Below are 26,642 nucleotides of genomic sequence, written 5' to 3'. Positions count from 1 at the left end.
GTTTATAATCATCTGCTGATGATGCTAACATGGTTAGCGAAACGCGCGTCCAGTGTAAAAGTAAAAGTGTTTTGGTGTATTGTGGTGATTTAGTGTTTTTTATTTTGCTTTAAATTAGAAGTTTGATTTTTTACAGGTTTAAGTAACTGTAGGCCTGGGAATATGGTTTTAATGATAAGATTAACCCAAACCTATAAAACTGGCCTTAAAATAAGACATTTAGAAAATAAATATCATTTATATTAAAATAACAAAAAGAATATACATGGACAATTGCAGTACACAGATATAATTTTAGAGTTATAAAATATTAAATACTTGACCTTTGACCAGTGTGTGAGATGATCAAAATTTCAAAATTCAAAATTGTTCATAATTAAACATCAACAAAAAAGTCGTTTACCGTATATAGGGCTCTCTCCAGTAAGTATGATTTTAGAGCTTTGCGAAATGCGGGAAAGAATGAAAGCGACTTGATATTCAAAGGCAGATGATTGTACATTTTTTTGGCATTGTATTGAACCTTTAACTAGTTCTAAGCTCGGGGTTGGCAGATAAAGATCGTGCTCCGCATTCCTAAGCGGATAGTTATGAGATTGCCTTTCAGGAATAGGAGATATGTGCTTGCGGATTAAGCAAACGGATTCAAAAATGAATAAAGAAGGAAGAATCAGTATTTTCAAATTTTTAAAGAAATTCTGGCAGTGAGTTCTACTGTTCAGTCCTAATAAATATCGAACTGCTCTCTTTTGAAGTCTGAAAATACGATGAAATTTTGTTGCGCAGCAAGTACCCCAGAACGGAAGGGCATAACGAAGATGTGACTCAAAAATAAATATTATTAAACAATATGATAATATGATTGTAATAACACATTTAAGACTGATATCTTACAATGTAACAATGTAAACATACAATTATTATAAACACATATCTTAGGACAAACTATACTGTATTGACTTGCATAAATACAATATTTACTATTGAAACAAAATAGAAGATAATAATATCTACAGTTTTGTAGCGGATTCGTTAATGAAAAGCCGTTTAGTTTCCAAAAAATATATATTCACTTAAAAAGGCTTTATTCTTCTCACATCAAGATATGTGTAGTAATAATTTGCTTAACCAACAAAAAAAAACTCAACTTTTAAGTACAATTTTGTAATCGAGTTACTGCATGATATTTCAATTATCCAATTAAATAAATACATCACTTAAAAAAAATATTAAGACAGCATGATGGCATATACCGGGTGTTTCTCAAAAGTAGCTCAGCTCTATAACTTTTTTATTTTTTCAGGTAAATAAACGGGATTTCGTACGCTAATATATTACATAAATCAGGGTCGATCGACATATTCAATCGTTTTCGCTCACTTCCTGTTTCACCGGAAATGACAACTTTTGATTTTTAAATGGCGCCCTCGGTATTTTTTTACCTCATTTGATAGAAAATGACATTCTGAATAGAATGACATATCATGTGTCAACATTTACCATTCTCGCTTAAAAAATCGTATTTTAAATTTCAATTAAATTTCAGGGTGTCTGTGTGTATATGTTACAGTAAAAGTTGAAAATCAGTGATTGTTAACAATTACCAGTAAAAGCAAGTACAATAATTCTGGCCGGTTAACAGGTGCCCAAATCGTATGTTTAATCATAACTCATTTTTTTCAAATGGAATGAGGGTGATGGCTCATTACCATATTTGGATTTTTTTTACGAATAATTTGGCACACACTTGATATTTCATTGATTTAAATCACACACTTGATATTTCCATTTAAATTGACGTTATATTGATGGCCATTTATGGCCACTCTAAATTGAAATTTAAAATGCTATTTTTTTCAATTGAGAATGTCAAAAGTTCACATATAATTCCAAAAAAAAAATGCTTTATGGGTATTTCGCCACTGCACTGCAAGAAAATCTACAAAATAAAATAATTATTATTTGTAAACACTCCTGCGTTAAACCTAAACGGACGCTGCTTGTCAGAAGTTATGTTTATAGTAATACAAATTTGCCTAACAAAGAAAAATGCTTAACGTTTCAGAAAATCTCTTTCCGTCGTCGGAAGCAAAAAAATACAAAGAATAAAGAAAAAAAACTATTTAAAATATTTAAATTGAACTATTCGAGAACGCTTTACTTTGATACGTCTGCAAGAAACCGTTGACGTTCTGCTTTTTTTCTTTGTTAGGCAAATTTGTATTACTATAAACATAATTTCTGACAAGCAGCGTCCGTTTAGGTTTAACGCAGAAGTGCTTACAAAAAATAATTATTTTATTTTGTAGATTTTCTTGCAGTGCAGTGGCGAAATACCCATAAAGAATTTTTTTGGAAAGATGAATAGGTATAGACATAGGTATAGGCCACATAGGTATAGACATTTTTTCACATATGATGTGTCATTCTATTCAGTATATCCAAGTATATTATTTTCTATCAAATAAAGAAAAAATACCGAGTGTATCGTTTAAAAGTCAAAGTTGTAGTCATTACCGGTGAAACAGGAAGTCACCAAAAAAAAATTAATTGTGTCAATAAATCCTAATTTATGTCATCTACTGGCATACCAAATTTCATTTTTTTCATTTTTTTTAACTGACAAAATAAAAAAGTTATAGGGGTGAGTTACCTTTGAGAAACACCCGGTATACGTATGTATACAGGGTGCTACAAATTCGGGGTACGAGCATTGGTATCTCGGAAACCGTAATAGATACGAAGGTGGTTAGATTGGGGCAAAGTTGCGCTTTGTGATGTTCACCAAGATGCCATCAAAAAAGTTTTAAAAATTTCAAGGATTGCTGAGTTTTTAGGAAAAAACAGATTTTTTTGAAAATCAATTTTATTTTTTCTTGTCGTTACTTTTTATAAAATCAAAAAACTAATTACACATTCTCATAGCCACTTTATTAGGACTATCTGATAGTGTTTTTGGATTTTCAAATTAGCTGATAATTTGTGAGATACAGAGGCCAACTTATTTTTTTTAAATACGGACCTGTATTTTTTATTTCAGATTTTGAACGAACTCGATCTCCTGAGTACAATGATATACCACACTTAATTTTTTTTTTGTTTTGACATTTGAACATAATTTATTTAAACTAATTTTAAGTCCGGCTCTGTTTTTTTTTAAATATTTAAACTATTCATCGTTACAATATTGATAAGCTTTCAAACTTGTTGTGAGTAAAACATTGAATACGGAAAATCAAATGCAATAAAATAGTAAAAAATAATATAATATAAGCAATCAAATCATTTTACCTATAATGTCCAGCGAGGTTCCTGGACCTAACGCCAAGGCGCCAAGGGGCTACATTACTTGACGACAGTTGTAAAAGTGAAATCAGTTCATCTCAACATTTACAATAAAGAGTTCAAAATGCATTCAGAAGTATAAGAATAAAGTTCAAACAGCTATAAATAAAATTACTTCGAACATGTATAACAATAGAAACTAGTTTGTAGAAGTTGATTTATTTATAATAACTACGATTAATATTATGCATATTATTAGCACACTAAGATTTCAAATTCACAGTAAAAAAAGTTAAAAAATATCTTAAAATTCTAATTCGGACATTTGAACACAAAATTTATTTAAACTAATTCAAGTCCGGCTCTGTTTTTTCAATAATTAAATTATTCATCGTTACAATATTGATAAGCCTTCAAACTTAACTATGATGTGGGGTAAAACATTGAATACGAAAAATCAAATTCAATAAAAAAAATAATTGCATTACTTGACGTCATTTGTAAAAGTGAAATCAATATTTTTCAACATTTACAATAAATAGTACAAAATGCATTCGGAAGTATAAGAAGAAGATATGTTCAAAGAGCTATAAATAAAATTGAAAGAATAATAAATTTCTGCAATAGGCAAGGTGGTAACCCTTTCGAACATGTAGAGCATTGGAAACTAGTTCGTAGAAGGTGATTTATTTATAATAACTACGATTAATATTACGCATATTGTTAGATCGTACACTGAGAATTTCAAATTCACAGCAAAAAAAGTTAAGAATAATATCTTTAAATTGCTCAGCTGCATATTATTTATTTGAATTTTCTAATTGGCTCGATTTTCCTTATTCAATGTTAATTAACCCTGATCAATATTGTTGCGATGAATATAATCAGATTAAATAATTTTAGAAACCAGAGTCGGACTTGAAATTATTTTAAATAATAATTAAATAGTTTTGTTGCTGTTAAGGCACCCAAAACAAAAAAAAAGTATAAAGTGTGTATATCATTGTATTCAGGAGATCGAGTTCATTCAAAACCTGAAATAAAAAATGCAGGTCCGTATTTAAAGAAATTAATTTGGCCTCTGATCTCCCAAATTATCAGCTAATTTGAAAATGTAAAAATACTATCAGATAGCCCTTATAAACTGGTTATGAGAATGTGCAATTAGTTTTTCGATTTTCTAAAAAGTAACGACAGGAAAAAATAAAATTAATTTTCAAAAAAATCATTTTTTTCCAAAAAACTCAGCAATCTTTAAAATGTTTAAAACTTTTTGATGGCATCTTGGCGAACATCCCAAGGCGCAACTTTGGCCCAATTTAACTATCTTCCTATCTATTACGATTTCCGAGATACCAATGCTCGTACCTCGAATTTGTAACACCCTGTATAGGCCAGTAAGGGAGGGTATTAGGGTCCGAATTCTGAACTCCTGCACCGATTGACGTGAAATTTAATAGTGACATAGTAGCGATGTGTACTTTCACCCTGGGGGCGAATGCCACCCCTTCTCGGGGGTGAAAAATAAATCACCTATTTTAATTACAAAAATCTGGGGATAAATTCTAAAAAAAATAAAGGGATGAATTAATATTTTCCGAGATATTTAGGATTGAAAATGTTGATTTTTCCTCGGATTTACATCTAAAAACTGCATATTTTTCTGCCATTTTTTATAAATAACTCGAAAGCCTTGCGTTTTATCGCAAAGCTTATATAAAGCAAAAATGAAGCTTTTGGAATAACTAAACGATTCATTTTTTTTTCGATTACCATAGGTGTAATAATAACCGAGTTATCACTCTGTAAAGGTGATTCTTTATTTTTCGGAAACTAAAAATTGCAACCTTTACCGTAAAATAATGGCGAAAGAACACATTTTCCGAAGAAAATTAATATGACCGTTTTAAATGTGCTTGAAAAGATCTTTTAAATGCTTTTTTAAAAAAATTCGTAATAAGAGTTCGTTCGATTCAAAAACTCGCGGAGTTATGATAAAAATAAAATGGTCACCTCATTATTTCGGAAAAAAATTAACAACAAGTAAATAAAATTAAACAACAATAAAAACATAAATTCGCACCTACTGTTCAAGAAGGAGTTGCCTAGTTACCTGCTAAACGAAGTAGGGGACGTGGGAGAAGTTGGAGAACCTTTGTTATACAAAGACGGAGACACGTTACCGTTCGTAGGAGTTGGAGGTTTCTCCTCACTTAACAGCGACTTAGATTCTGCCCGTTTTTCCATGTTGCAAGTTGATGTTAGATTATTTCAAGAGAAAAACACGACAAAGAAAAAAATGTAACTATTTCCCGCACAATTCTCAGATTTCTGCCTCCATTTCTGATACTAAAGCCGCCGTTGCCGATTTTGCAGCTTTTAAAACCTTTTTGGAGGTATCATTAATTAGCGCCTTGGCGCTAACAAGAATTAATTTGGCTGCGATAAACATAATAGTTTAGTACAATTTGCTCTTAATATATTGACCGCTGTTTGTTGGTACACATTACGACTCGCTGCAAAATTTCACGTTTTTTAATTTATTTCTCATTTTCAATCAACGCGTCACGTATGTTATCGTCTTATCGTGGCATTTCTTTGTTTGCTTTTCAATTCAATACTACTGTTATTTTTTTCTATTTTTGTCCTCTTTTTCTTACCACAGGGATGTTCGGATGTTCTAGTTAGTGATGAGCAAATACAAGATTAAGACTCCATTGGTTTTGATCTTGCAGTTAATAAGTAGTTTTGGATTTAGTCAAAACTTTAGTATTTGGCTTATTACACAGGGTGCTACAAATTCGAGGTACAAGCATTGGTATCTCGGAAACCGTAAGAGATACGAAGATGGTTAAATTGGGATAAAGTTGCGCTTTAGGATGTTCACCCAGATACCGTCAAAAAAGTTTTAAAAATTTCAAGGATTGCTGAGTTTTTTGGAAAAAACGGATTTTTTTGAAAATCAATTTTATTTTTTCCTGGCGTTACCTTTTAGAAAATCAAAAAACTAATTGCACATTTTCATAGCCACTTTATTAAGACTATCTAATTGTATTTTTAGATTTTCAAATTAGCTGATAATTTGTGAGATACAAACTAAATTTTTTTAAATACGGACCTGCATTTTTTATTTGAAGTTTTGAAAGAACTGGATCTTCTGAGTACAATGATATGCCACACGTGGCCACACTTAATATTTTTTGTTTCTGACATTTGAACACAATTTAATTAAACTAATTTGAAGACCGGCTCTGTTTTTTTTTTAATATTTAATCTATTCATCGTTACAATATTCGGGTAAGCTTTCAAACTTAACAATGACGTGGAGTAAAACATTGAATACGGATAATCAAATGCAATTAAATAATAAAAAATAATATAAAATTATTGGGTATTACTTGATGTCATTTTTAAAAGTGACAATACATTTCAACATTACAATAAAGAGTACAGAATGCATTCGGAAGTATAATAAGAAGATGTTCAAAGAGCTATAAATAAGATTGAACGAAAAATACATTAATTTGTGCATTAGGGACGGTAGTAACCCTTTCGAACATGTAGAGCATTACTAGTTTTAGAAACTAGTTTGTAGAAGTTGACTTATTTGTAATAACTACGATTAATATTATGCATATTATTAGATCGTACACTGAGATTTCAAATTCACAACAAAAAAAGTTATAAATTATATTTTTAAATTGCTGACCTGGGTATTATTTGTTTGAATCTTTCAATTGGCTCGATTCAATGTTAACTAGCGTTGATCCATATTGGTGCGATGAATATAATCAGATTAAATAATATAAAAAACGAATAATATAAAAAACGAATAAAAAACGAAACATGAAATTATTTTAAATAATAATTAAATAGTTTTGTTATTGTTAAGGTACCTAAAACAAAATAAAGCATCAAGTGTGGTACATCATTGTACTCAGGAGATCGAGCTCTTTCAAAACTTCAAATAAAAAATGCAGGTCCGTATTTAAAAAAATTAAGTTGGCCTCTGTATCTCACAAATTATCAGCTAATTTAAAAATCCAAAAATACTGTCAGATAGCCCTAATAAAGTAGCCATGAGAATGTGCAAATAGTTTTTTGATTTTCTAAAAAGTAACGCCAGGAAAAAATAAAATTGATTTTCAAAAAAATCCGTTTTTTCCAAAAAAACTCAGCAATCCTTGAAATTTTTAAAACTTTTTGATGGTATCTGGGTGAACATCCTAAAGCGCAACTTTGCCCCGATTTAACCATCTTCGTATCTCTTACGGTTTCCGAGATACCACCCTGTATACACATTCCATGTCTTATTATACAGGTTGGTCCGAACTGTATTCCAGAAACTTCGACAGCATATTCTACAGATAAATATAAATAAAAAAGTTCGTATAAATATATGTCCTAAAATGCTTAGTTCCGGAGATACAGGGTGTAGAAGTTTCATTTTTATTTCGATTTTTTCCAAATAATTTCTGAATTAACGTCAATATTCGGATGAAAATTGGTGTCTGGAAATTTTTTCGCATGACTCCTCTTTGTAGAGGGCGCCACCTACGTATTTTTTAACTGTTTTAAAGAGTGACAAATTTTTGTTCGTACCTGTATAAAACTACTGAGTAAAAAAATATACATTTACGATGTTTTTTACGTAATAAAGGTCTCTTTATTACAGTTGAGGGTTGGAACCTTTGGTGTTAAACAGCAAAATAAAAACACTAAATCACCACAATACACCAAAACACTTTTACTTTTACACTAGACGCGCGTTTCGCTAACCATGTTAGCATCATCAGCAGATGATTATAAACTGATTCAGTATGATTATAAACTGATTCAGTTTATAATCATCTGCTGATGATGCTAACATGGTTAGCGAAACGCGCGTCCAGTGTAAAAGTAAAAGTGTTTTGGTGTATTGTGGTGATTTAAGGTCTCTTGGTAAAAATCGAAATTATCAATAGCTGTCATTATTAAACATGTTGATTAAATAGTTATTAGACTGAAGCAATAAATTTGGAATGTTTAGTGTGCCAAAAGTTCAGCAAAAACTGTCTCATCATCATTTTTTTTTAAAAAAGAAAATTTTAGATCAATTTAAAAAAATAAAAAGTTCCCAAATTTATTATCTACTTAACATGTTTATTTTTTGTCAATAATGAGATGTATTGACTATTTCAATTCTAAATATCTTGAGAACGGTTGCTCACAGCGATTTTTACCAAGAGATATTTTTTACGTAACAAATCACGAAATTGTATATTTTTTCACCCAGTCGCTTTATACAGGTACGGACGAAAAGCTATTACTTTTCAAAACAGTTAAAATACATGTAGGTGGCGACCCCTACAAATAGGAGTCATATTGATATTCAAAATCAAATTTCTCATGTCAAATAATTCCAAGGCACTAATTTTCATCCAAATATTGACGTTACTTCAGAAATTATTTGGTAAAAATCGAAATAAAAATTAAATTTCTACACCCTGTATCTCCGAAACTAAACCCATTTTAGGACATACGAAATTTTTTACATATTTTTATCTGCAGAATATGCTGGCGAAGTTTTCGGAATACAGTTCAGACCACCCTGTATACAGAACCCCATGTCTCATGAGCATTTTGTTTTTTGGATATGTTAACACATGTCTTTGTTAATTTTTAAGAGCGTAATATGAACTTGACAAGAACATTTTACAATTTTTTTTATTTTTCAATATGACGAGGTGGCTTTGGTGATTATTCTACTATATACTACTATGAACTGCCCAGTATGTTCGGGAAATCCTTAGCAGGAGGGTTAGTGGTCGCAAAACGGAGACTCCAGCTTCATTAAATGAACTTCGCTTGGTTTTTAAAGAAGAATGGGAAAACAGAACGCAATATGATATATGCAGCATCATTAACAGTATGAACGGACACCTACGGGCAGTTATGGCAGCCAAGGGAAGCAATTTAAAGTTTTAGGGTATTTTACAAAAACTTTTTTTATATATTTGATTATTAGGGATGATTTCTTTAATATGGTTAGTTCTGTTATCGTTATTAATGTTTATTAAAACCAGGAGTGTATCGTTGCTCTTTAAATTTTTTAATTTAGTATAGAAAATTCAATACAGCGTAATATGACATTACGACAATAGTCACAAAGCCACTTCGTCATATCGAAAAACATCATCAAAAAGTAATGAAAATTGAAAAAATTGCAAATTGTTCATGGCAAGTTCATTACGCTCTTAAAAATTAATGAAGTTAATACTGAGTAATAATCAAGATCATGTTTTAGGAAAATTTGCTAACGAAATTATTGCGCAGAGTGTTTTAAAGTTAGGCTAAAAAATAACCCTTCGATAAACCCTGTGTGATAAAGCCCATCAGTACTAAAGTTTATAAAAAACTGAGTTTACGAATTAAATCTGCTGGTTCTGCTAAAAACTAGAAACAAAAATTTAAGATAAATTATTTTTAGCGTAGGTTTGTGTAAATTTTCACAAAAGAACTTCACTGAGAGAAAAAACAAAAAACATTGTAAAATCAAAAAAAAAATGCTAACGAATCAAATAAAATCAAACATATTTTGGCCTCATTAATGGTCATAATTGAATTAATAAGACATCTATTGACTTAATGCATATACTCGTACATATAATCCAGTAATATTACGATTTAAACCCGACAAAATTCAGAAAGTTTTGAAAATTAGCAGGTATGTTGGGGATAGCATGAGGATTACTAAACCGAAAAGTTCCCACCCCTAAATAGTGTGCGTCATCCCCCAGGACATCGTTTCTACCCCCATTTTGAATTTTTTTAGATAATCTCGGCAACGGTGCAGTTCTCGACAAAAATAACTATATAGAAAATTGTTCTTCATAAAATTCTCTATCAAAAAGATAATTACACTTTTTTTCTAAAGTTAATAATAAACTAGCAAATAGGGCGCAAATATAAGGGTTGGTTATGACTAGCACTATCTGCAGTTCAATCTAATTTAAAGTTTAATATTTAACGCTAACAAAAAGCAGTAACCATTAAATTATACTTAAAATTTTAATATACGTTCTTCTCTCACACTCCTCTACCCCTATAAAAAGGGTGATTTTTACTTATTTCCACATCACCCTAGAGGTAAAGTATTTGATGCGTTTAGAAGAACTAGCAGGTCAATATCTTGCCCTACTATAACAGTTGTATCGCAATTTTAAGATTCTTCTATAGCAGTTTGAATTATTAATAAATCGGCGTCATCCGCAGCAACAAATACTTCTATACCTTATTTCCTAAATTTGTTTGCTAGTTCTGTGATTAAACGTTCTTTGTTAAACAAATTACTTAGGAAGTTCTGCTGAGTTTCAGAGACAACAGTATTCTCGTCAAACATAACTTGAGGACAGCTTCTTTGAAGTAGCCTCTGTCGTTCTAGGCTCTTCGTGCTGTTTGCATTTTCCATATAACCATCGAACACGACAGTTACTATATTCCCATAATGTTTTTAATGTAACTAACGTAAGCGTTGTAAACAATGTTAAATGTCCCTTTTTTTGACCATATTACGCGGCGAAGCAAATATCCTCCATCAATGACATATACTCGCTGTTTTCAAAAATATGGTCTCGTTCTAGAACTTTATTGACAATCTGGTATAAAGCTGCTTTATTAGTTTTCCTCATTAGGCCTTTCGCATCGAAAGAAAAAAAGGTACTGAAGCTAATTCGAAACTAAAGCACTTTTTTAACTCCAGGCTAGAATGAACGGTGCAAATAATTCTTTGAAATAGTAATGTCGAGTCAACTTGAACGTCATTGCCATTAATTTTCATTGTAATGCTCAAACTAGATATCGGCTTCACACGACTGGCACGACACACTTTTAAACTTTTAAATAAAATGCCATCTTTAACATTTGATAAATAATTAGTGGATTAGGCCTCCAAGGGATACCACTTTAACAAAAAACGCATCAAATACTTTACCTCTAGGGTGATGTGGAAATAAGTACAAATCACCCTTTTTATAGGGGTAGAGGAGTGTGAGAGAAGAACGTATATTAAAATTCTAAGTATAATTTAGTGGTTACTGCTTTTTGTTAGTGTTAAACATTAAACTTTAAATTAGATTGAACTGCAGATAGTGCTAGTCATAACCAACCCTTATATTTGCGCCCTATTTGCCACTTTATTATTAACTTTAGAAAAAAAGTGTAATTATCTTTTTGATAGAGAATTTTATGAAGAACAATTTCCTATATACGTATTTTTGTCGAGAATTGCACCGTTGCCGAGATTATCTAAAAAAACTCAAAATGGGGGTAGAAACGTTGTCCTGGGGGATGACGCACACTATTTAGGGGTGAGAATTTTTCAGTTTATTAATACATATGATGTCCTGATTATTTCCACCAATTTTGCAAACTTTATGAATTTTGTCGGATATATCGCAATTTGAGCCATAATATTACTGAACTAATATAAAACAATAAGGAAATGCCAGTTTATTTTGAACGTGGTTCTTTTAAAACATATAAGGTAATAATTACTTTAAAAAGACTAAATATTAGATATCCGATAAGATAGTATTCACTTTATTTCGAATGCTTTAATTTTTATTATGTATATAAAACAATATTATATTATTAGCAATCGTTTATGAAACAAATAATAGGTAAATCGAATTCCATAGAACGAGTTAATTATTTTAACGTCATTTATTGTGCAATTTACAATGCATATTTTTCCGAATGTTGATCTAGGATCACACAAAACTTTTTATTACAAAAAATTAGTAAATTATTTTACACGTTTACAAAGTCTGTCCTCCAACTATGGCGACATTTATAATATGTAGATTTATTAAAAATTCTAGAAAATTCTAGGGTAAGTGAAGATATGTGTATACAGACGTTGATTTTTGGCTGTGAAAATTGGGTATTAAATATAAGATTGAGAAGATTTAAAAGATTTAAAGAACGGTGATGTTATTCAACGAAGATTATTTGAGGAAACAAGAAAACATTGAACCGCATAATTTAGAGGTGGGTATACACATGCGAACGTGAACCGCTCGTTAGTAAATCGTTTTTGTACGAACCTTCAACGATCCAAGGGAAAAGCGCGAATGCCGCAAACCAACCAAAGACATACAGTCATTTTTTCGATGCGACGCGACTGTGCGAGTACGCGTTTAATTATCTTCGTTAATTAGTCTTCGCGAGAAGAGAATTATGCTCTGTTGGTGATGAGTGGTGCATTTTTAATGATAGCTAGTTTAGACAAGAAAAGGAGGCAGCGACGTTGGTGGTTTGGTTTGGTTAATATAATAGGATGCTAATAAAGAAATCAATTTCTTCTTACATTGGTCTGCATCTTTTTTCAGTTCGACACCTATTTCCCTCCAAACGTCCTCCTTTAAACTCTTTTTATAATGTTCTTTATGTTTTGGATCCCATAATAATGTTTTTTTTTTCTACAGAGATCAATTAAAACTAAAATGATTTCCTCGGACCACTCCATATTTAAATAAACCTCTATACCTCTTCCAACCGGTAAACAAAAACTAAAAATTGAAAACAGTGCGTCTGGATTGTCTGGAGGTTCGATACAAACAACGAACAACACATGAGCCCGTCCACCGAGAGCCACGAATCCCTTTGTGTTCGTCAAAAAAACCGACAGGAGGCGGATCGCCGCGACCGGTTTGCGAGCCGTTCGTTCGTTGCTCAAAACAACGTACACATTTGCGAATTATAGGTTCACAAGAGGTTCGCGAACCGCTCGGCTCGCATGTGTATACCCACCTTAAGAAATCAGTCAGAATAAAACAACGTTTAATTGTCACCAAATATAATTAAACACGTTGTTGCGTGGTAAACATTTACAAATCACAATAGCAAAAAAGTGTTCGACATTTATTATCATTTTGGTTTCCATTTCGGATTCGGGTGTATCATAATCTTAATATAATCTTCCGTTTTGTTTTTCGCTGTTTCAAAAGCCTTAACAGAATCCTCAAATTTAAAATGATGAGTGATAAGCGGTTTCGGATCTATTTTTCCAGAACTAACCATATCAATTGCAGTAGGATAATCATTAACGTATCTGAACACACCCAATAAATCAACTTCTCTGAAAATGCATTCGGTAATCGGTAAAGCCATTTTATCTGTACCCATTCCAACAAGAACTAATTTTCCTCCACTTTTCGTTGCCTTCATACCGACTTTCACTGCATCTTCCAACCCGCAACAATCTATAGTAACGCGTGGATGTTCAGGTAGGATACTTTTTATACACTCTAAAGCTTCGTCTACATTAAGACCCTTGATGTTACAAGTACAGTCTACACCAACTTCGTGCGCCTTTTTAAGCTTGAAATCGTCGACATCGGTGACGACGATTTTGGATGCTCCGTAGGCTCTAGCGGCTAAAATGGATACTAAACCTATAGGGCCAGATCCCAGTACTAAAACCGAGTCTCCACTAGTTACTCCACCGCGTTTACAAGCGTGTACCCCTACGGCTAATGGTTCCATTAGAGTAGCGTGTTCAAAGTCCAGGTTATCTGGAAGTTTGAAGCAAAAATCGGAATCGTGGGCGTAATACCTACTCAAGTTGCCATCGTCTGGAGGTGCAGCACAGAAATAAAGGCCTTGACATAAATGGTAATTTCCTAAAACAAATATCATTTTCCTATTTTGATTCTGTTTCATAAAAAGCACAGCTTATACATAACCAAGCTGCCGATCATTTACATGAAAATATGCGAGCTTACTTGGTTATTCCCTAAAATCAGTCTTATGATATCTAAGGGCACAAACATAGTAAGGCATCTCGATGCGATGCTCGCCAAGATGCTGGCCGCGCTGCTCGCCAGGATGGTAGCCGCGATGCATCCTACGCGCACTGTTTTAAAACGGCGAGTAAGTGAGCGTAGGATGCATCGCGACTATCGTACAAACATAGTGCGGGGCATTTCATCTCGACGCGATGCGCGCCATTCACCTCGCCATCCGGCGATGCTGAATCAAACATGTACAAATTTATGCGTCAAAACATACTGGAGCCTCGCACCTCGCCACGCACCTATATGTTCAGCGCGATGCTTCCTAAAAACAAAATTTTTGTTTTTTGCGAAAAACGGACGCGGATGTCTGAAACTTTACATTTGATTGATCGGTTTAGGATCACAATTCGTTGAGCATATGTCGAAGTAGATTCGGGTGGAATAAAATATTCACAATACTAGTATTTAATTTATCACCAACATTGTAATCAACTTGATTCTACAGGGTCCGGCAATAGTGCGTCGGGCATCTGCAGCTCCTATAATAAAAACTTATGAATTTTGTAGTCCAGACATAAAGTATGTATTCGGATGTATTTGAGGAAAATATTTGAACTTCTAAAGGGTGGCTCAAAAAAGTGTGAGTGGATCGCGAATATTTTTTTAAATGGAACACCTATATACAGAGTGGCGCAACTCATTCGCCTCGGTTGATTATACGAAAACGGAAACATGTAGAAACAAAATATTTTATGGGCATATATGTGGGAAGACCATGTGTATAATTTAAAATTATTTTGAAATGTACAGGGTATGTCAGAACTAAGATTTACACCCAAGTTATATTTTTTCTTATGGAACAACCGGTATTTTATTTCATATTTGGATCCTTGGGCACAAAATAAGGCCTTTATTAAAAGGGTTATTATATATTAATATGTTTACAAGCTTTGGTTTTTGAGATATTTAAAGATATTTAAATATGCATGCGACAATGGAATATATTATCAACACCATGTGCATTACTTTTTAGAATTAATTATTGTGCTGAATTTAAAGATAGAGAAATAAACTTTACTGAAAAATTGTATTGCTCCCTTAAATTTATACAGGGGTACCAGAGGTATTGATGATTTATTTTAAATATTTATTTTACATAAAATCCTTGTTATTTCAAATACGACAACCTGTATTTTTTAAAATAAATCGAAACAGTGCTCTTTCGAACTATTATTAGGGTATCCTATACCTATCTAGCTCAGATTTTGAATAAAGAGCATTTTTTCAATAAAATGGCAACAAAGAGGGCTGATGTCGTCATGGCAAGTTTCTAGTGACAGTAGCTATTTTCAAAATCGAAATTAGTTTATGGACTTTATTTATTTATAGCAAGTACTTTAATTGCTAGTTGATTAAAAAAAAAGTATACCATTAATATTGCAAATTATATTTTATCCTCTCCTAGTATATGTTATTTTAATTTTTTGATGATGTAACTAGCACTTTGTTTATTCACTTGTTTCGTCGAAATGCTTGAATCCATGTTTGCTTTTGATCAAATCGGTGTGAGAAACTATGAAGCTATAAAATTTTGTTTCGGGAGAGTTGAATATCGGGGAAAGTTGAGTTATTGAATTTACGTATTGCATCCAACAATGCCCTTTACTTTAGCTCTCCTTCACGCGTTAACATTTTTCGGCAATTTTATTAACATTTGAAATTGTCACAACACAGCACGACGCCTAGTTCGAATTCTTTTTCATTTATTTTATTACCCGAAACAGCGTTACATCACACAAACCTGAGTGTTTTATCTCTTTTTGTCTCAATAACTACACTAGCAAAAACTAAAATACTTAAATATTATAACCAAACCATGATTTCAATATTCTATGCGATCAACATGACGGCGCACATTGGTTCAGATTCAATAAAATCGACGCATGGGGATCAAGAAAAAATTTCGAAAATTTCAACAATGATATTATTTTCAACAGATGATGGGTCCATTTATTCAAATTTATCACGATCCACTTTTTAATCGTAATAAAAAGCGTACAGGAATGTTGTTTTCGTTAGGTTTTGTAGTTTAAATATATCATTTATTTGCTGATAATGGTTTAGTGTTACCCTTGATTATGTATAAACAAGGGTGTTACTAATACATTTTGGTTATTAGTTCAGAGACTTGGAAATAAATTAAATTATAATGAATTTTAAAGATCAATGTAAGTACTTTTTTAAGAGAATTTTATTAACTTAAATATTTTTTATGAAGCTAGTAGTTACCACAAACATAGCAGAGCGTTCTTTGAAAAAAATTAAACTTTGAAATTGCATATCTTTAGAACTCCGCAGATCTCCGCTTCTGTATTTTATAATTTTTAAACGGTATTATACCAAGTTTAATTTACCACAAGTATCTTACCCCAAGAGACCCCGAGGTAGATGATATATAAATTAAAATTTTAAATTGACCAGTAGTCTGATTTTTGTTCCATGGATAATTTCTTAAATTATTTTACTAATATTTTTGAGTAACTCTGGAGTGGTAAAAGTGTAACTACAGAGACTCACATGTTCCTCCTGTACTCTATTCCTTTTATTATAGGAACAATAAGCCGCAGATCAATATGTGAGCGGTTTTTGAAAATGGGTTTTAATAATAGGTCAGAAGCGGATATTATTGATGAAATTATTTCATTTTTGTGTGATAATAATATTCCTAACATATTATCGAAAAATAAGCAAATTGAAAATTTTGTTTATAAATGGTCAGAAAAGTGGAGGAAATGTAGTTATACTTGGAGCAGTTTTATTTCCAACTATTGTCTCTGGCTGAATAAAAAAATTACTTCAAATGGAAGAGAATCAATCTTTTGATGACCCTGGCCCTTCAAGAAGAATTTTTTTTCAGAATTGTCCAAGTCCCAAAAAATAAAGAGACCAAGGGTATATATTGCCAAGGAATTAATTTATAATGTCTTACAGAAAAAAAAACATGTTTTTTATCTACATAATGCTGCAAATATTGCACTAATGCTTTTAATTAATGGCAAAGATTAAAAATCAATTTATTTCTAGAAATTAGAGATTCTTACACCTCGGAATCTCGTTTCTAATTTAAGGAAGGAACATAACAATAAGACGGGAAAAGCAGTCCAACTAGGGTTTGAATTCCCAGAGAAAGTAGTCGCCACTAAAAATAGGTGATTTACCCGCAGATGACATTCATATGGCAACAGAATATTATTGTCAATCAGATAGTGAAGAAGAACTAGAAGAAAGTGGTGGTGAATCATGTCATGAAGAAAATGAGTTTGAAGACTCCATTTAACGCATATTGCAATTTATGTTTTTTTCTTTAATTTAGACCAGATAACCTAATGAGTATTCTTTTTTTTGACTAGGTTCAAAGCATTTTTCAAACCTTTTAAAAAACTATAATTTTTGAATAAAATTCATAGAAAATCCCCCTTTTTAATATTTTTATACTAAACAAACATAGTCTGAAATATATTTTGTTTATTCCTTGGACTATCTTTGTCATGTTAATAAATCCGCCATTAAACCTAATAAGTGTAGAATTTGTAATAAAATTAAAAATATCCTATGCGCCACTTTTGGCAATCTGAACCACTGTGCGGCGCGGCGACGTGAAATAGGTAGGGATAATCTGATTTTTGCCGTTGTGGTCGGAATTTGTTGAAATCAACTGAAATGCAACATGGGCCTATACTAATTAATTAATAACTACTTTATATAAACTGGTGTTTAATAAAACGGCGATGGTAAATGCTTCAGTATGCCTACGCGCACCTATTCGCCGTTTTAAAATAGTGCGCGTAGGATGCATCGCGACTACCATCCTAGCGAGCCAGCGCGGCCAGCATCTTGGCGAGCATCGCATCAAGATGCCTCACTATTTTTGTGCCCTAACAGTCGGGTTATGACCTCAATTGAAGCTGAGTTAAAAAAACAATTGAGACTAAAGATTGGAACAGAGTTGGTACTAAATAAGCTGTAGTAATTAAATGTAAATCTACTAGAAAAAATATTCTACAGTATGTCCCCGGATTGTCTTTACAAGAGGAAAACTTTTTATTATTGACATTTTGAGAAAAATGAATTCTTCATAAAAATGTTTGCTTGTTCTAAATGGTTAATCCCATTTATACTTTTCCAGATTTCCATGTCGTTTTACAGAAAATTAAGACAAACATGTAAATATGGTTGAATTTTCCTATGAAGATCCCGAAAGTCCTAAAAATCAAAGGTGATCAAAACGCGTTTCTATGGTAATATTACTTCGTTTTCATTCTTTGATAGATTGTTATTCATAGAATTTTAATGAGCTTAATGTCTTTTGTTGTTTTAAGATGTTAAAAACCACAATTTAGTTCAATTTTACGGAAAGGATGCTGATAGTTATCGGAAAATATGATACTTTAAGATGACATTAATCAAAATTAATAATAACCATCTATCAAAGAATGAAATCGAATTGATATTACCATAGAAACGGCTTTTTGATTTTTTGGACTTTCCTTTTTAGGAAAAAATTCAACCATATTTTCATGTTTTTCTTAATTTTCTCTAAAACTGTATCGAAATTTGGAAAAAAATATAACAAAATAAAAACACTAAATCACCACAATACTCCAAAACACTTTTGCTTTTACTGACGCGCGTTTCGCTAACCATGTTAGCATCATCAGCAGATGATTATAAACTTATTTTTATAATCAGATTTATATTTTCACAATCATTTTATATATACTTAGTTTATAATCATCTGCTGATGATGCTAACATGGTTAACGAAACTCGCGTCCAGTGTAAAAGTAAAAGTGTTTTGGTGTATTGTGGTGATTTAGTGTTTTTATTTTGCTGTGTAACACCAAAGGTTCCAACCCTCAACTGTAATAAAAAAATATACATACAAAATTCGAAAATTTCTTTTTTACTACATAACATAGTATAGATTCTGTAAGTTAGTGCAAATAAAAGTTCAGAAATATGCACAAGATGAGCCAATAAATATAAACAACCATCCCCACTTTTCTTCATTTAAAAAAATAAAGATTAAATCAAACAGAGCAAAAATTTGCTCCCTGTTCCTTTAAACATTACTATTAAAAAATGTTGTAAACCAAAAAATGTTTTGTCTGGTCTTTCATTATACATATATTATAGAGACTTTTTTTTGTTACTTCAACGCTCTATAATATAAAAAAAGCATAGAGCGAATTAAGATATTTCAACAAATAATATTAAATAGATATACACCTGTTTTGCAATAATCACACATTCTGCAACTGATTTGAGGCTCTATGGCTACTCTGTCACCAGATTTTAATGTTTTAACCGCAGGTCCACATTCTACTACAGTTCCAGAACCTTCATGGCCGATTATCATTGGCTTCTCAACAACAAATGGACCTATTCTTCCTTCTCTGAAAAAATGTACGTCCGATCCACAAATACCAACCACCTCCATTTGAAGCAAAACCTTTAAAAATGGACGGAGTGTATTTTTTGTTAGGACAAATAAATAATTCTTATACAGGGTGGCCCATCGAAAACGTTCCGCAAGGCATAACGGCTAAGGTATTCTTTTTTTTAATCCATAAACACGTCAATTTTGTTTGTGAGGGGGACAACTTTTGCCCCAAAAACGATTGCCAAATCTTCAACCCTCTGAGCGGGGGTGTCATCCCCCAACTTTTTTCAAATGGAAATGGGGGTCAAGTCGTACTGCAATGAAAAGGGCTTTCTATTCTCTATACTTCCGGCTTCGTTTTTAAAAATCGGTCGAGTTATTGAGAAAATATGAAGGATTGAAATTTGAAAAGTTTATTTAAACATTTATCAGAGTAAATGATAAGGGTAAATTCCTTCGACCAATTTGCTGTTTTTTTTGAACGATCAGGTGCGGTAGTTGCTAGATAGCTGTTCTGTGACTTATGCGTTGAAGTTCTTCTCAATATCGTTAAACTTTTTAACAATTATTATGGAATAATTATTATTATCGAACTTTATTTTAAAAATAATGAATGTGGCAATCGGGTTGCGCAGATATTCAATGAACGCCATCCTGACAAATACCTTTATGGCAAAATTGTTCGCGAGTTAGTAGCAAAATTTCGCGAAACTGGTTCCGTTATGAATAAAAAGAGGCAGCGGGAAAATCCTGTAGTAAATGAAGCTATGGAGGTATTCGTATTGGGCCAAGATACCATGGATAGTACGCTGAGTATAGGAAAATTAGCCAATGAGACCGGCGAGAATCGTACAAGTGTCCAAAGGATAATAAAAAAACGCAAGTTCCACCCATACAAAATTCAGTTGGTACAAGAACTCAACGAAGACAATTTTGATCGTCGCTTGCAATTTTGTGAAATTATGAGTGAACGAGTGGCGAATGATAATAATTTCCTATTTAATGTGTGTTTTTCGAACGAGTGTACTTTCTTTTTGAACGATGTAGTTAATCGGCACAACTGTCGGTACTGGGCTGAGGACAACCCCAGGGTTTTTCACGTGGTGCACACACAAAACCCTCAGAAATTGAACGTGTGGACTGGTATTTTTGGAAATTCTATTGTGGATCAGTTTAACGATATTGAGAAGAACTTCAACGCACAGTTGTCACAGTTCAAAGTCACAGAACATATATCTAGCAACTACCGCACCTGATCATTGAACCTTGTGGCAAGTGAAAAAATGCGTACACATCTAGAAATAAGGAAAAAAAATCAAATTGGTCGAAGGAATTTATCCTCATCATTAACTCTGATAAATGTTTAAATAAACTTTTAAAATTTCAATCCTACATATTTTCTGTATGACTCGACCGATTTTCAAAAACGAGGCGGGTAAATATAGAGAATAGAAAGCTCTTTTCATTGCGGCGCCACTTGACCCCCCTTCCCATTAGAAAAAAATTAGGGGATGACACCCCCGCTTAGAGGGTTGAAGATTTTGCAATCGTTTTTGGGGCAAAAGTTGTCTCCCTCACAAACAAAATTGACGTGTTTTTGGATTTTTTGAAAAAAAGAATACCCTAGCCGTTATGCCTTGCGGAACGTTTTCGATGGGCCACCCTGTATATATAGAGCACATACTAATTTAAAGTCTGTGATAGAGGTAAATTGAACTTATTTTTGATTCCAAAAATATGTCGTTATTGTATGTCCACGTGCTCTATCTGTCATATGTCCTATATACACGGAATATCGGGAGACCCTGTGTATATTTTGTAGTACATGCCTCATTTAACCAAATTCTGCCATTATTTTTTTCCTTGAATAACGCAAAATTAAAATCCGACATAAAAAATAATAATTTCAGATATGTTGTTAAACATCGTCAGTAAAAGAAAATATACTACTTATTAAAATTTCATTAGATAAATAAAATAATTAAAAATCGTAGGTATTGATTGAAAAAAATATGGGTATTTTAAATACTATATCATTTGGATCATAATAGCCATTATCAAAATGTTTAATAGTTTCAATTGTGATCCAAAAATATGTTTATGTACCAATTTCAAAATACATTTTTACAGATCTTTATAAAATAATTATTGTAAAAATAAATATATTAAAAATAAATTCCTTTTAGATAAATAGTTGTAAACAAGTTTGTAAATAAGTTTGTGAATAGTTCTTTTAGTGTTTTATCGTTATTGTTTTGTTACTTAGTGTAAAATAAATTGTGTTTAAATAAATCAGACTTTTTATCCACACGGAACCGACGAAAACGTAATATTATGATTGATTAGTATACAGGATGTTTCAAAAAACATGTGCCATCTCTCGTGGGGAGATTCCTCACGTAAAAAATAAGATTTATTTTTCATAAGAACATAGGCCCGATTCTGCTTTGTATCGTCGCTACAGGGTGTTAAAGTCTAGTGCTTTTAGTGATTCGAATGAAATTTTGAGGGTAAGAGTTTTTTTTTCCTAGGCATCGATCACCAGGATCATTAGCCATATACAACTCGTTATTGTTAACAATAGTGCAATTACAGGGATCTATCTCAGTATCCTCAATGGATTCAATCTTACAAGGGCAATTAAAAATTTATAAAACTACATTGACATATACATTTCAAATTGAGTGACAAAAGGATAAAAAACTAAATACAAAAAAAAATAGACACCAAAAAACAAACAATATAAGAAAAATAGGTAATTATTTACATCATAGTATCACAGTTGGATTTGAGTATCACAGACGAGTATCACAGTTGGTGGTATATATTAATATCTTTCATAAATTTCAAAATATTTTTAATTTTTTCTTCTTCGGTTAAATTATCACGAATTTCACCACGTATATCGAATCTATTCCTTTCTACCGTATATTGAGGACATTCAGATATAATGTGAATTACTGTCAACTCAACATCACAGACTATACACATTGGAGGTATTTCTCTGTTAAGCAGATATGCATGAGTAACCGCAGTATGCCCAATATAAAGACGATGCACTCTGGATTCATCCGCTCGTCCTAGTGCAAGACGTAAGGATGGGGTTGACGGATCCTGTTTTATTGCGCAAAGCTTTGAAGGTGTACCTGCCCACTCATCCTGCCATTCCCTTTCTGTTCTTTTATGCAGTAGAACTTTAAGATCATATTTACTAATATAATGGAAAACAATGGTATCTCTTCTAGTCTTCTAGCAGCTTGCTGAGCAGCTTCATCTGCCATTGTGTTGCCAAGTATATTAGTGTGGCTTGGGACCCATACAAACGTGAGTTTGTTTCCCTTTTCGCTGCACTCTCGAATAAGCGTCTGAATTTTTTGTTTCAGAGGATCATGCACAAATATGTCATTAATTTTAGACATGATCTCTAAAGAGTCAGAAACAATTAAAACTCTAGAATGATTATATTCCTCGATGACATAGGATAAGGTTTTCCAGATCGCAAAATGTCTGTGAAGAAAGCTGAGGTTTCATGTCTCAAAGTCCATTGGAAAGCTGACCCGTTGGTAATAATTGCACATCCAGAACCAGTTTGTGTTCTGGAGCCATCAGTATAAATAACGATTCTTTCGTAGTATTGGTCTAGTATTTTCTGGAACTTTTGTTGATATATTTCAGGCGATGTGTCTTGACGTTTTAGTTTGTTCAGGTCTAATATTACTTCAGTTTCAGGTATTAGCCATAGAGGATTTTCGAAAGGGATTTCATTGATTATCATAGGCAGATGTTCTTCCATATGACGGGATAGAATTGTTTCTCTCACTATACGGCTAGGATTTGCTAATGCCGAAGTGAGGTAGGATTGCGCTAGCTTCCTCCTTCTGTATCTAAGGGGCTCTATTCCCATTTCAGCACATAGGCTAGTTGCGGAGCTTGTGTAAAAAGCTCCAAGAGCTTGCCTTAAACATGCATTTTGCACGCGGTCCAGGAGCTGTGAGGTTGATTTGCAAGCAGTAGAGTATATCACCGAGCCATAATCTATCTTTGAACGAACCAAGGTTTTATAGAGCTGGGTAAGTATTTCCGTACTTGCCCCCATGTTGTCTCTCCCATACCACACTTAATAAGATTTAGAACCTTCTTGCACCGTAACACTAAAAAATTTATATGTGATTGCCACGTAAGTTTTTCATCAAATATTAAGCCTAGAAATTTAGTTTCAGTTTTAAGTTCAAGAGAACAATTGTCCATAAAAAGTAGTGGACGATAGTGGGGCCGACGCAATTTGCAGAAATGCATCACATGGGTTTTTTGCTTGGATAATTTAAAGCCATTAACATTAGCATTTTTTACAACTTGGTTTATGGCATCTTGTAGATATCTCCTGCTTTCTCCAACAGTTTTTGTGGCACATGTTATAACAAGATCATCAACATATATACATTTTTTAACATTTTTATTCATTCCTTCGACTAGATCATTGATTGCTATTAGAAACAGATTATTGCTGAGTGTTGATCCCTGGGAGACACCATTTTCCAATGCCTTTGTTGTAGAGAGAACACTACAGACGTACCTTAAAAGTCCTTCCAGTTAAAAATGATCTGATAAGTATAGGTAAGTTTCCACGAAAACCCCATTTGTCTATCTTACTCATAATTCCAAATCTCCAGGTCATATCAAATGCCTTTTCTATGTCAAAGAATACAGTTGTTGAATGATTTCGTTCACCAAATGATTTGGCTACTTCATTTTCGAGAAAAATTAAATTATCTAACGTTCATCTTCCCTTTCTGAAACCTGATTGGCAATTATCAATGAGATTTCGATGTTCTAATAACCAGGTTAAACGACAGCTTATTATTCGTTCAAAAATCTTCCCCATACAACAGGTGAGGCTGATGGGTCGGTAACTTGCTGATAGCAAAGGATCTTTACCATCTTTAATGTAATGTAGGTAAGAGTTATTATAAGTGCTATATATAGTATATTATATTTTAATGCTAAAAAGTGTCGATAGATTCATCAAGGACGTGCATATTATGGATTATCATTATAATATTTTTCGAAAAAAAAAATGTGCCGCAAATAAATGTTGAATCTTATTATTTTATCGATTTCGGTCTCCTTGATGAGATAAACACAATATCCTATAATTTTTAAAATATGCATTTCCATATCCATGTTGATAGGAACTTTTTTTCATATCTGTATCCACGGAACAAAGCAGAATCGGACCTATGTTGATATGAAAAATAAGTCTTATTTTTACATGAGGAATCTTCTCACGGTATATGGCACATGATTTTTGACACATCTTGTATATATATTTTAGATAGATTTTTACAAATTCGTGTATTAGTAGGTAAATGTAAAGAAATCCTATCAAATTTGAACATTATAATGGATTTTTTTTCACAATAGTCTAATCTCCCGGTTGATAAAGATGCACTAATCAAATTAAACGAATTATTAATTATTTCTTAGTATCTATACATTCATGTTATTTCAATATAAGTTGTTGAAACTACCTGATTAGGTTTTAATTTTGGTATGGGTCTCTTTTCTATTTTTAAATCATTTATTCCGTGAAGCACCACAGCTAAATTTTCTCCATGTTTTGAACTTTCTTTGTTCTTACATATATCCGCATAATTTCTGTTTTGTTTCCCATTGGTTTCACTTAAGTTTGAATTAAAAACATTTCCAAATAGTAAGTACTTAAAATTTTGAATTTTTCCCAGTGCCATTTTAAACCGTAAAATTTATCATTTCAGTAGACATTTAGTGTGTCAATGTCAATTATATCTAACAATTAAAAATGGAACATATTTTCAGCTCTACCTAACACCACCAAAAACAATACTTATTGTACGAGAGATACATATTTTTCTATTTATGACTAAGCGTATATAAGTGTAATTAGCAAATTGAAGGCTTCCAGTTTGGATTTGCATGAATCACTATATTACGTTTTTTTCCTATATTAACCATCTTATTAACCATTCAAAAACGCTTAGGTTTCTCTTGTTTTCTAGTCTATTTTATATCTTATTAATGCTATACTTATGATAGGCTAATCCTTTGAATAAAAAAAAATAGGAAGGAGCAGATAAAAAAAGTAGATTGAGACCTATTTAATTTTAAGTGAATTTCATAAAAGTTACTATAAATGCGACAAAGTTACTATTAAAGTTAAAAAAGTGTCGACATATTCACCAGGGACGTGCATATGGGTTATCATTGGAATACTTTTCTAAAAAAAGCATGTACGCCACTGACTTTTCTTTCTCTTATTTATAGTGTAAGTAATTTTAAAAGTTGTCTCTTGATGTTCTGTCGATTTCGGCTTCCCTGATGAGATAAATGCAATTTTATTAATTTGCCTTGATCCAAGTCAAATAGCAACCTTTAATAGTTATTTACAGTACAAGTGTGTTTATAAACATGATTACAACGAGTGTGAACGATTAGAACGATGAGGTCGTAGACCGAGTCGTTCTAATCACACTAGTGTTGTAATCATGTTTAAACGCACGTGGCATGTACAACGTTTTATCTACAACCGAAAAATAAGAAAATGCTGTTTTAATTTTCGTTTATTAGTCGCCCACCTTTAACACCTTTAACTATGACATTTGTCACATTTATGCTGAAAAGTCAGTTTGCCCTGTCAAGTAAACGCGAGCACTTTTTGCCCAGAAAAATCATTTTAAAAATTACGATGAGCGATTCCGAAAGTCTCCCTTGTAGACTTGCTGATGTAGAACTTGCCGCAGTACGTGCCACGGAATCATTATTGCCGGAAAAGTTAATACACTGCCGGGCATAAAATTAGGGTCACCTCCAAATTTGCGATTATTTTCGAAATTTTCGGGTTTTAGAGATTTTTACGAAGTATGGCATAGTTTACTCACATCATTCAATGATTTTATCGTGATTTCGCTTGGATAAAAAAAAGTTATTATGTTTTTTTTCAAAGGTTTGATAAAAAAAGGGTCCCTCTCCGAAATTCCTTAATCCCATTATCAGCGTATTTCTGCATTCCATGTATGGTTAATCTCTCAGTTGCGGATTGTTTGCGTTACTATTGATATTGTGTTAAGTAAAATGGCCATAAATCCTGTTGTTGCGGCACGA

General features: G+C 32.4%; 2 protein-coding genes across 6 annotated transcripts in view; both read right to left on the bottom strand.

Moving 5' to 3' along the window:
* Positions 1 to 26,642, bottom strand: part of LOC115879372 (ATP-sensitive inward rectifier potassium channel 12-like) — a 110,328-nt gene that overhangs the window by 27,632 nt on the left and 56,054 nt on the right. Inside the window, exon 1 of one of the 5 annotated variants that reach the window (XM_030896159.1) lies at positions 5,399 to 5,651. The exons of 3 other annotated variants lie outside the window; for them this stretch is intronic. In XM_030896159.1, coding sequence (XP_030752019.1) covers positions 5,399 to 5,532 — 134 coding nt within the window. In that variant the 5' untranslated portion in view covers positions 5,533 to 5,651. Of the gene's footprint in view, positions 1 to 5,398; positions 5,652 to 26,642 lie in introns of those variants that run through there. One more of the 5 variants, XM_030896161.1, reaches the window with a different exon arrangement.
* LOC115879374 (sorbitol dehydrogenase-like) lies at positions 13,107 to 25,296 on the bottom strand. The gene is made up of 3 exons (XM_030896164.1): positions 25,034 to 25,296; positions 19,352 to 19,574; positions 13,107 to 13,949 (listed from the first exon to the last, which is right to left on the bottom strand). The coding sequence occupies exons 1-3, from the start codon at positions 25,250 to 25,252 to the stop codon at positions 13,195 to 13,197; spliced, it is 1,197 nt and encodes a 398-aa protein (XP_030752024.1). The 5' UTR covers positions 25,253 to 25,296; the 3' UTR covers positions 13,107 to 13,194.

The sequence above is a fragment of the Sitophilus oryzae genome, unplaced genomic scaffold (assembly GCF_002938485.1).
Source record: "Sitophilus oryzae breed Bouriz unplaced genomic scaffold, Soryzae_2.0 scaffold_1576_pilon_pilon, whole genome shotgun sequence".
NCBI lineage: Eukaryota > Metazoa > Arthropoda > Insecta > Coleoptera > Curculionidae > Sitophilus > Sitophilus oryzae.
This window is presented reverse-complemented; position numbering and strand designations above follow the sequence as displayed.

Excerpts from the sequence above, each read along its gene's own strand:
- LOC115879374 (XM_030896164.1), bottom strand. The coding sequence starts at position 25,252 with ATGGCACTGGGAAAAATTCAAAATTTTAAGTACTTACTATTTGGAAAT. Across the intron at positions 19,575-25,033 it reads CAAAATTAAAACCTAATCAG|GTTTTGCTTCAAATGGAGGT; the intron begins GTAGTTTCAACA and ends CCATTTTTAAAG. Across the intron at positions 13,950-19,351 it reads GTGTGATTATTGCAAAACAG|GAAATTACCATTTATGTCAA; the intron begins GTGTATATCTAT and ends TATTTGTTTTAG.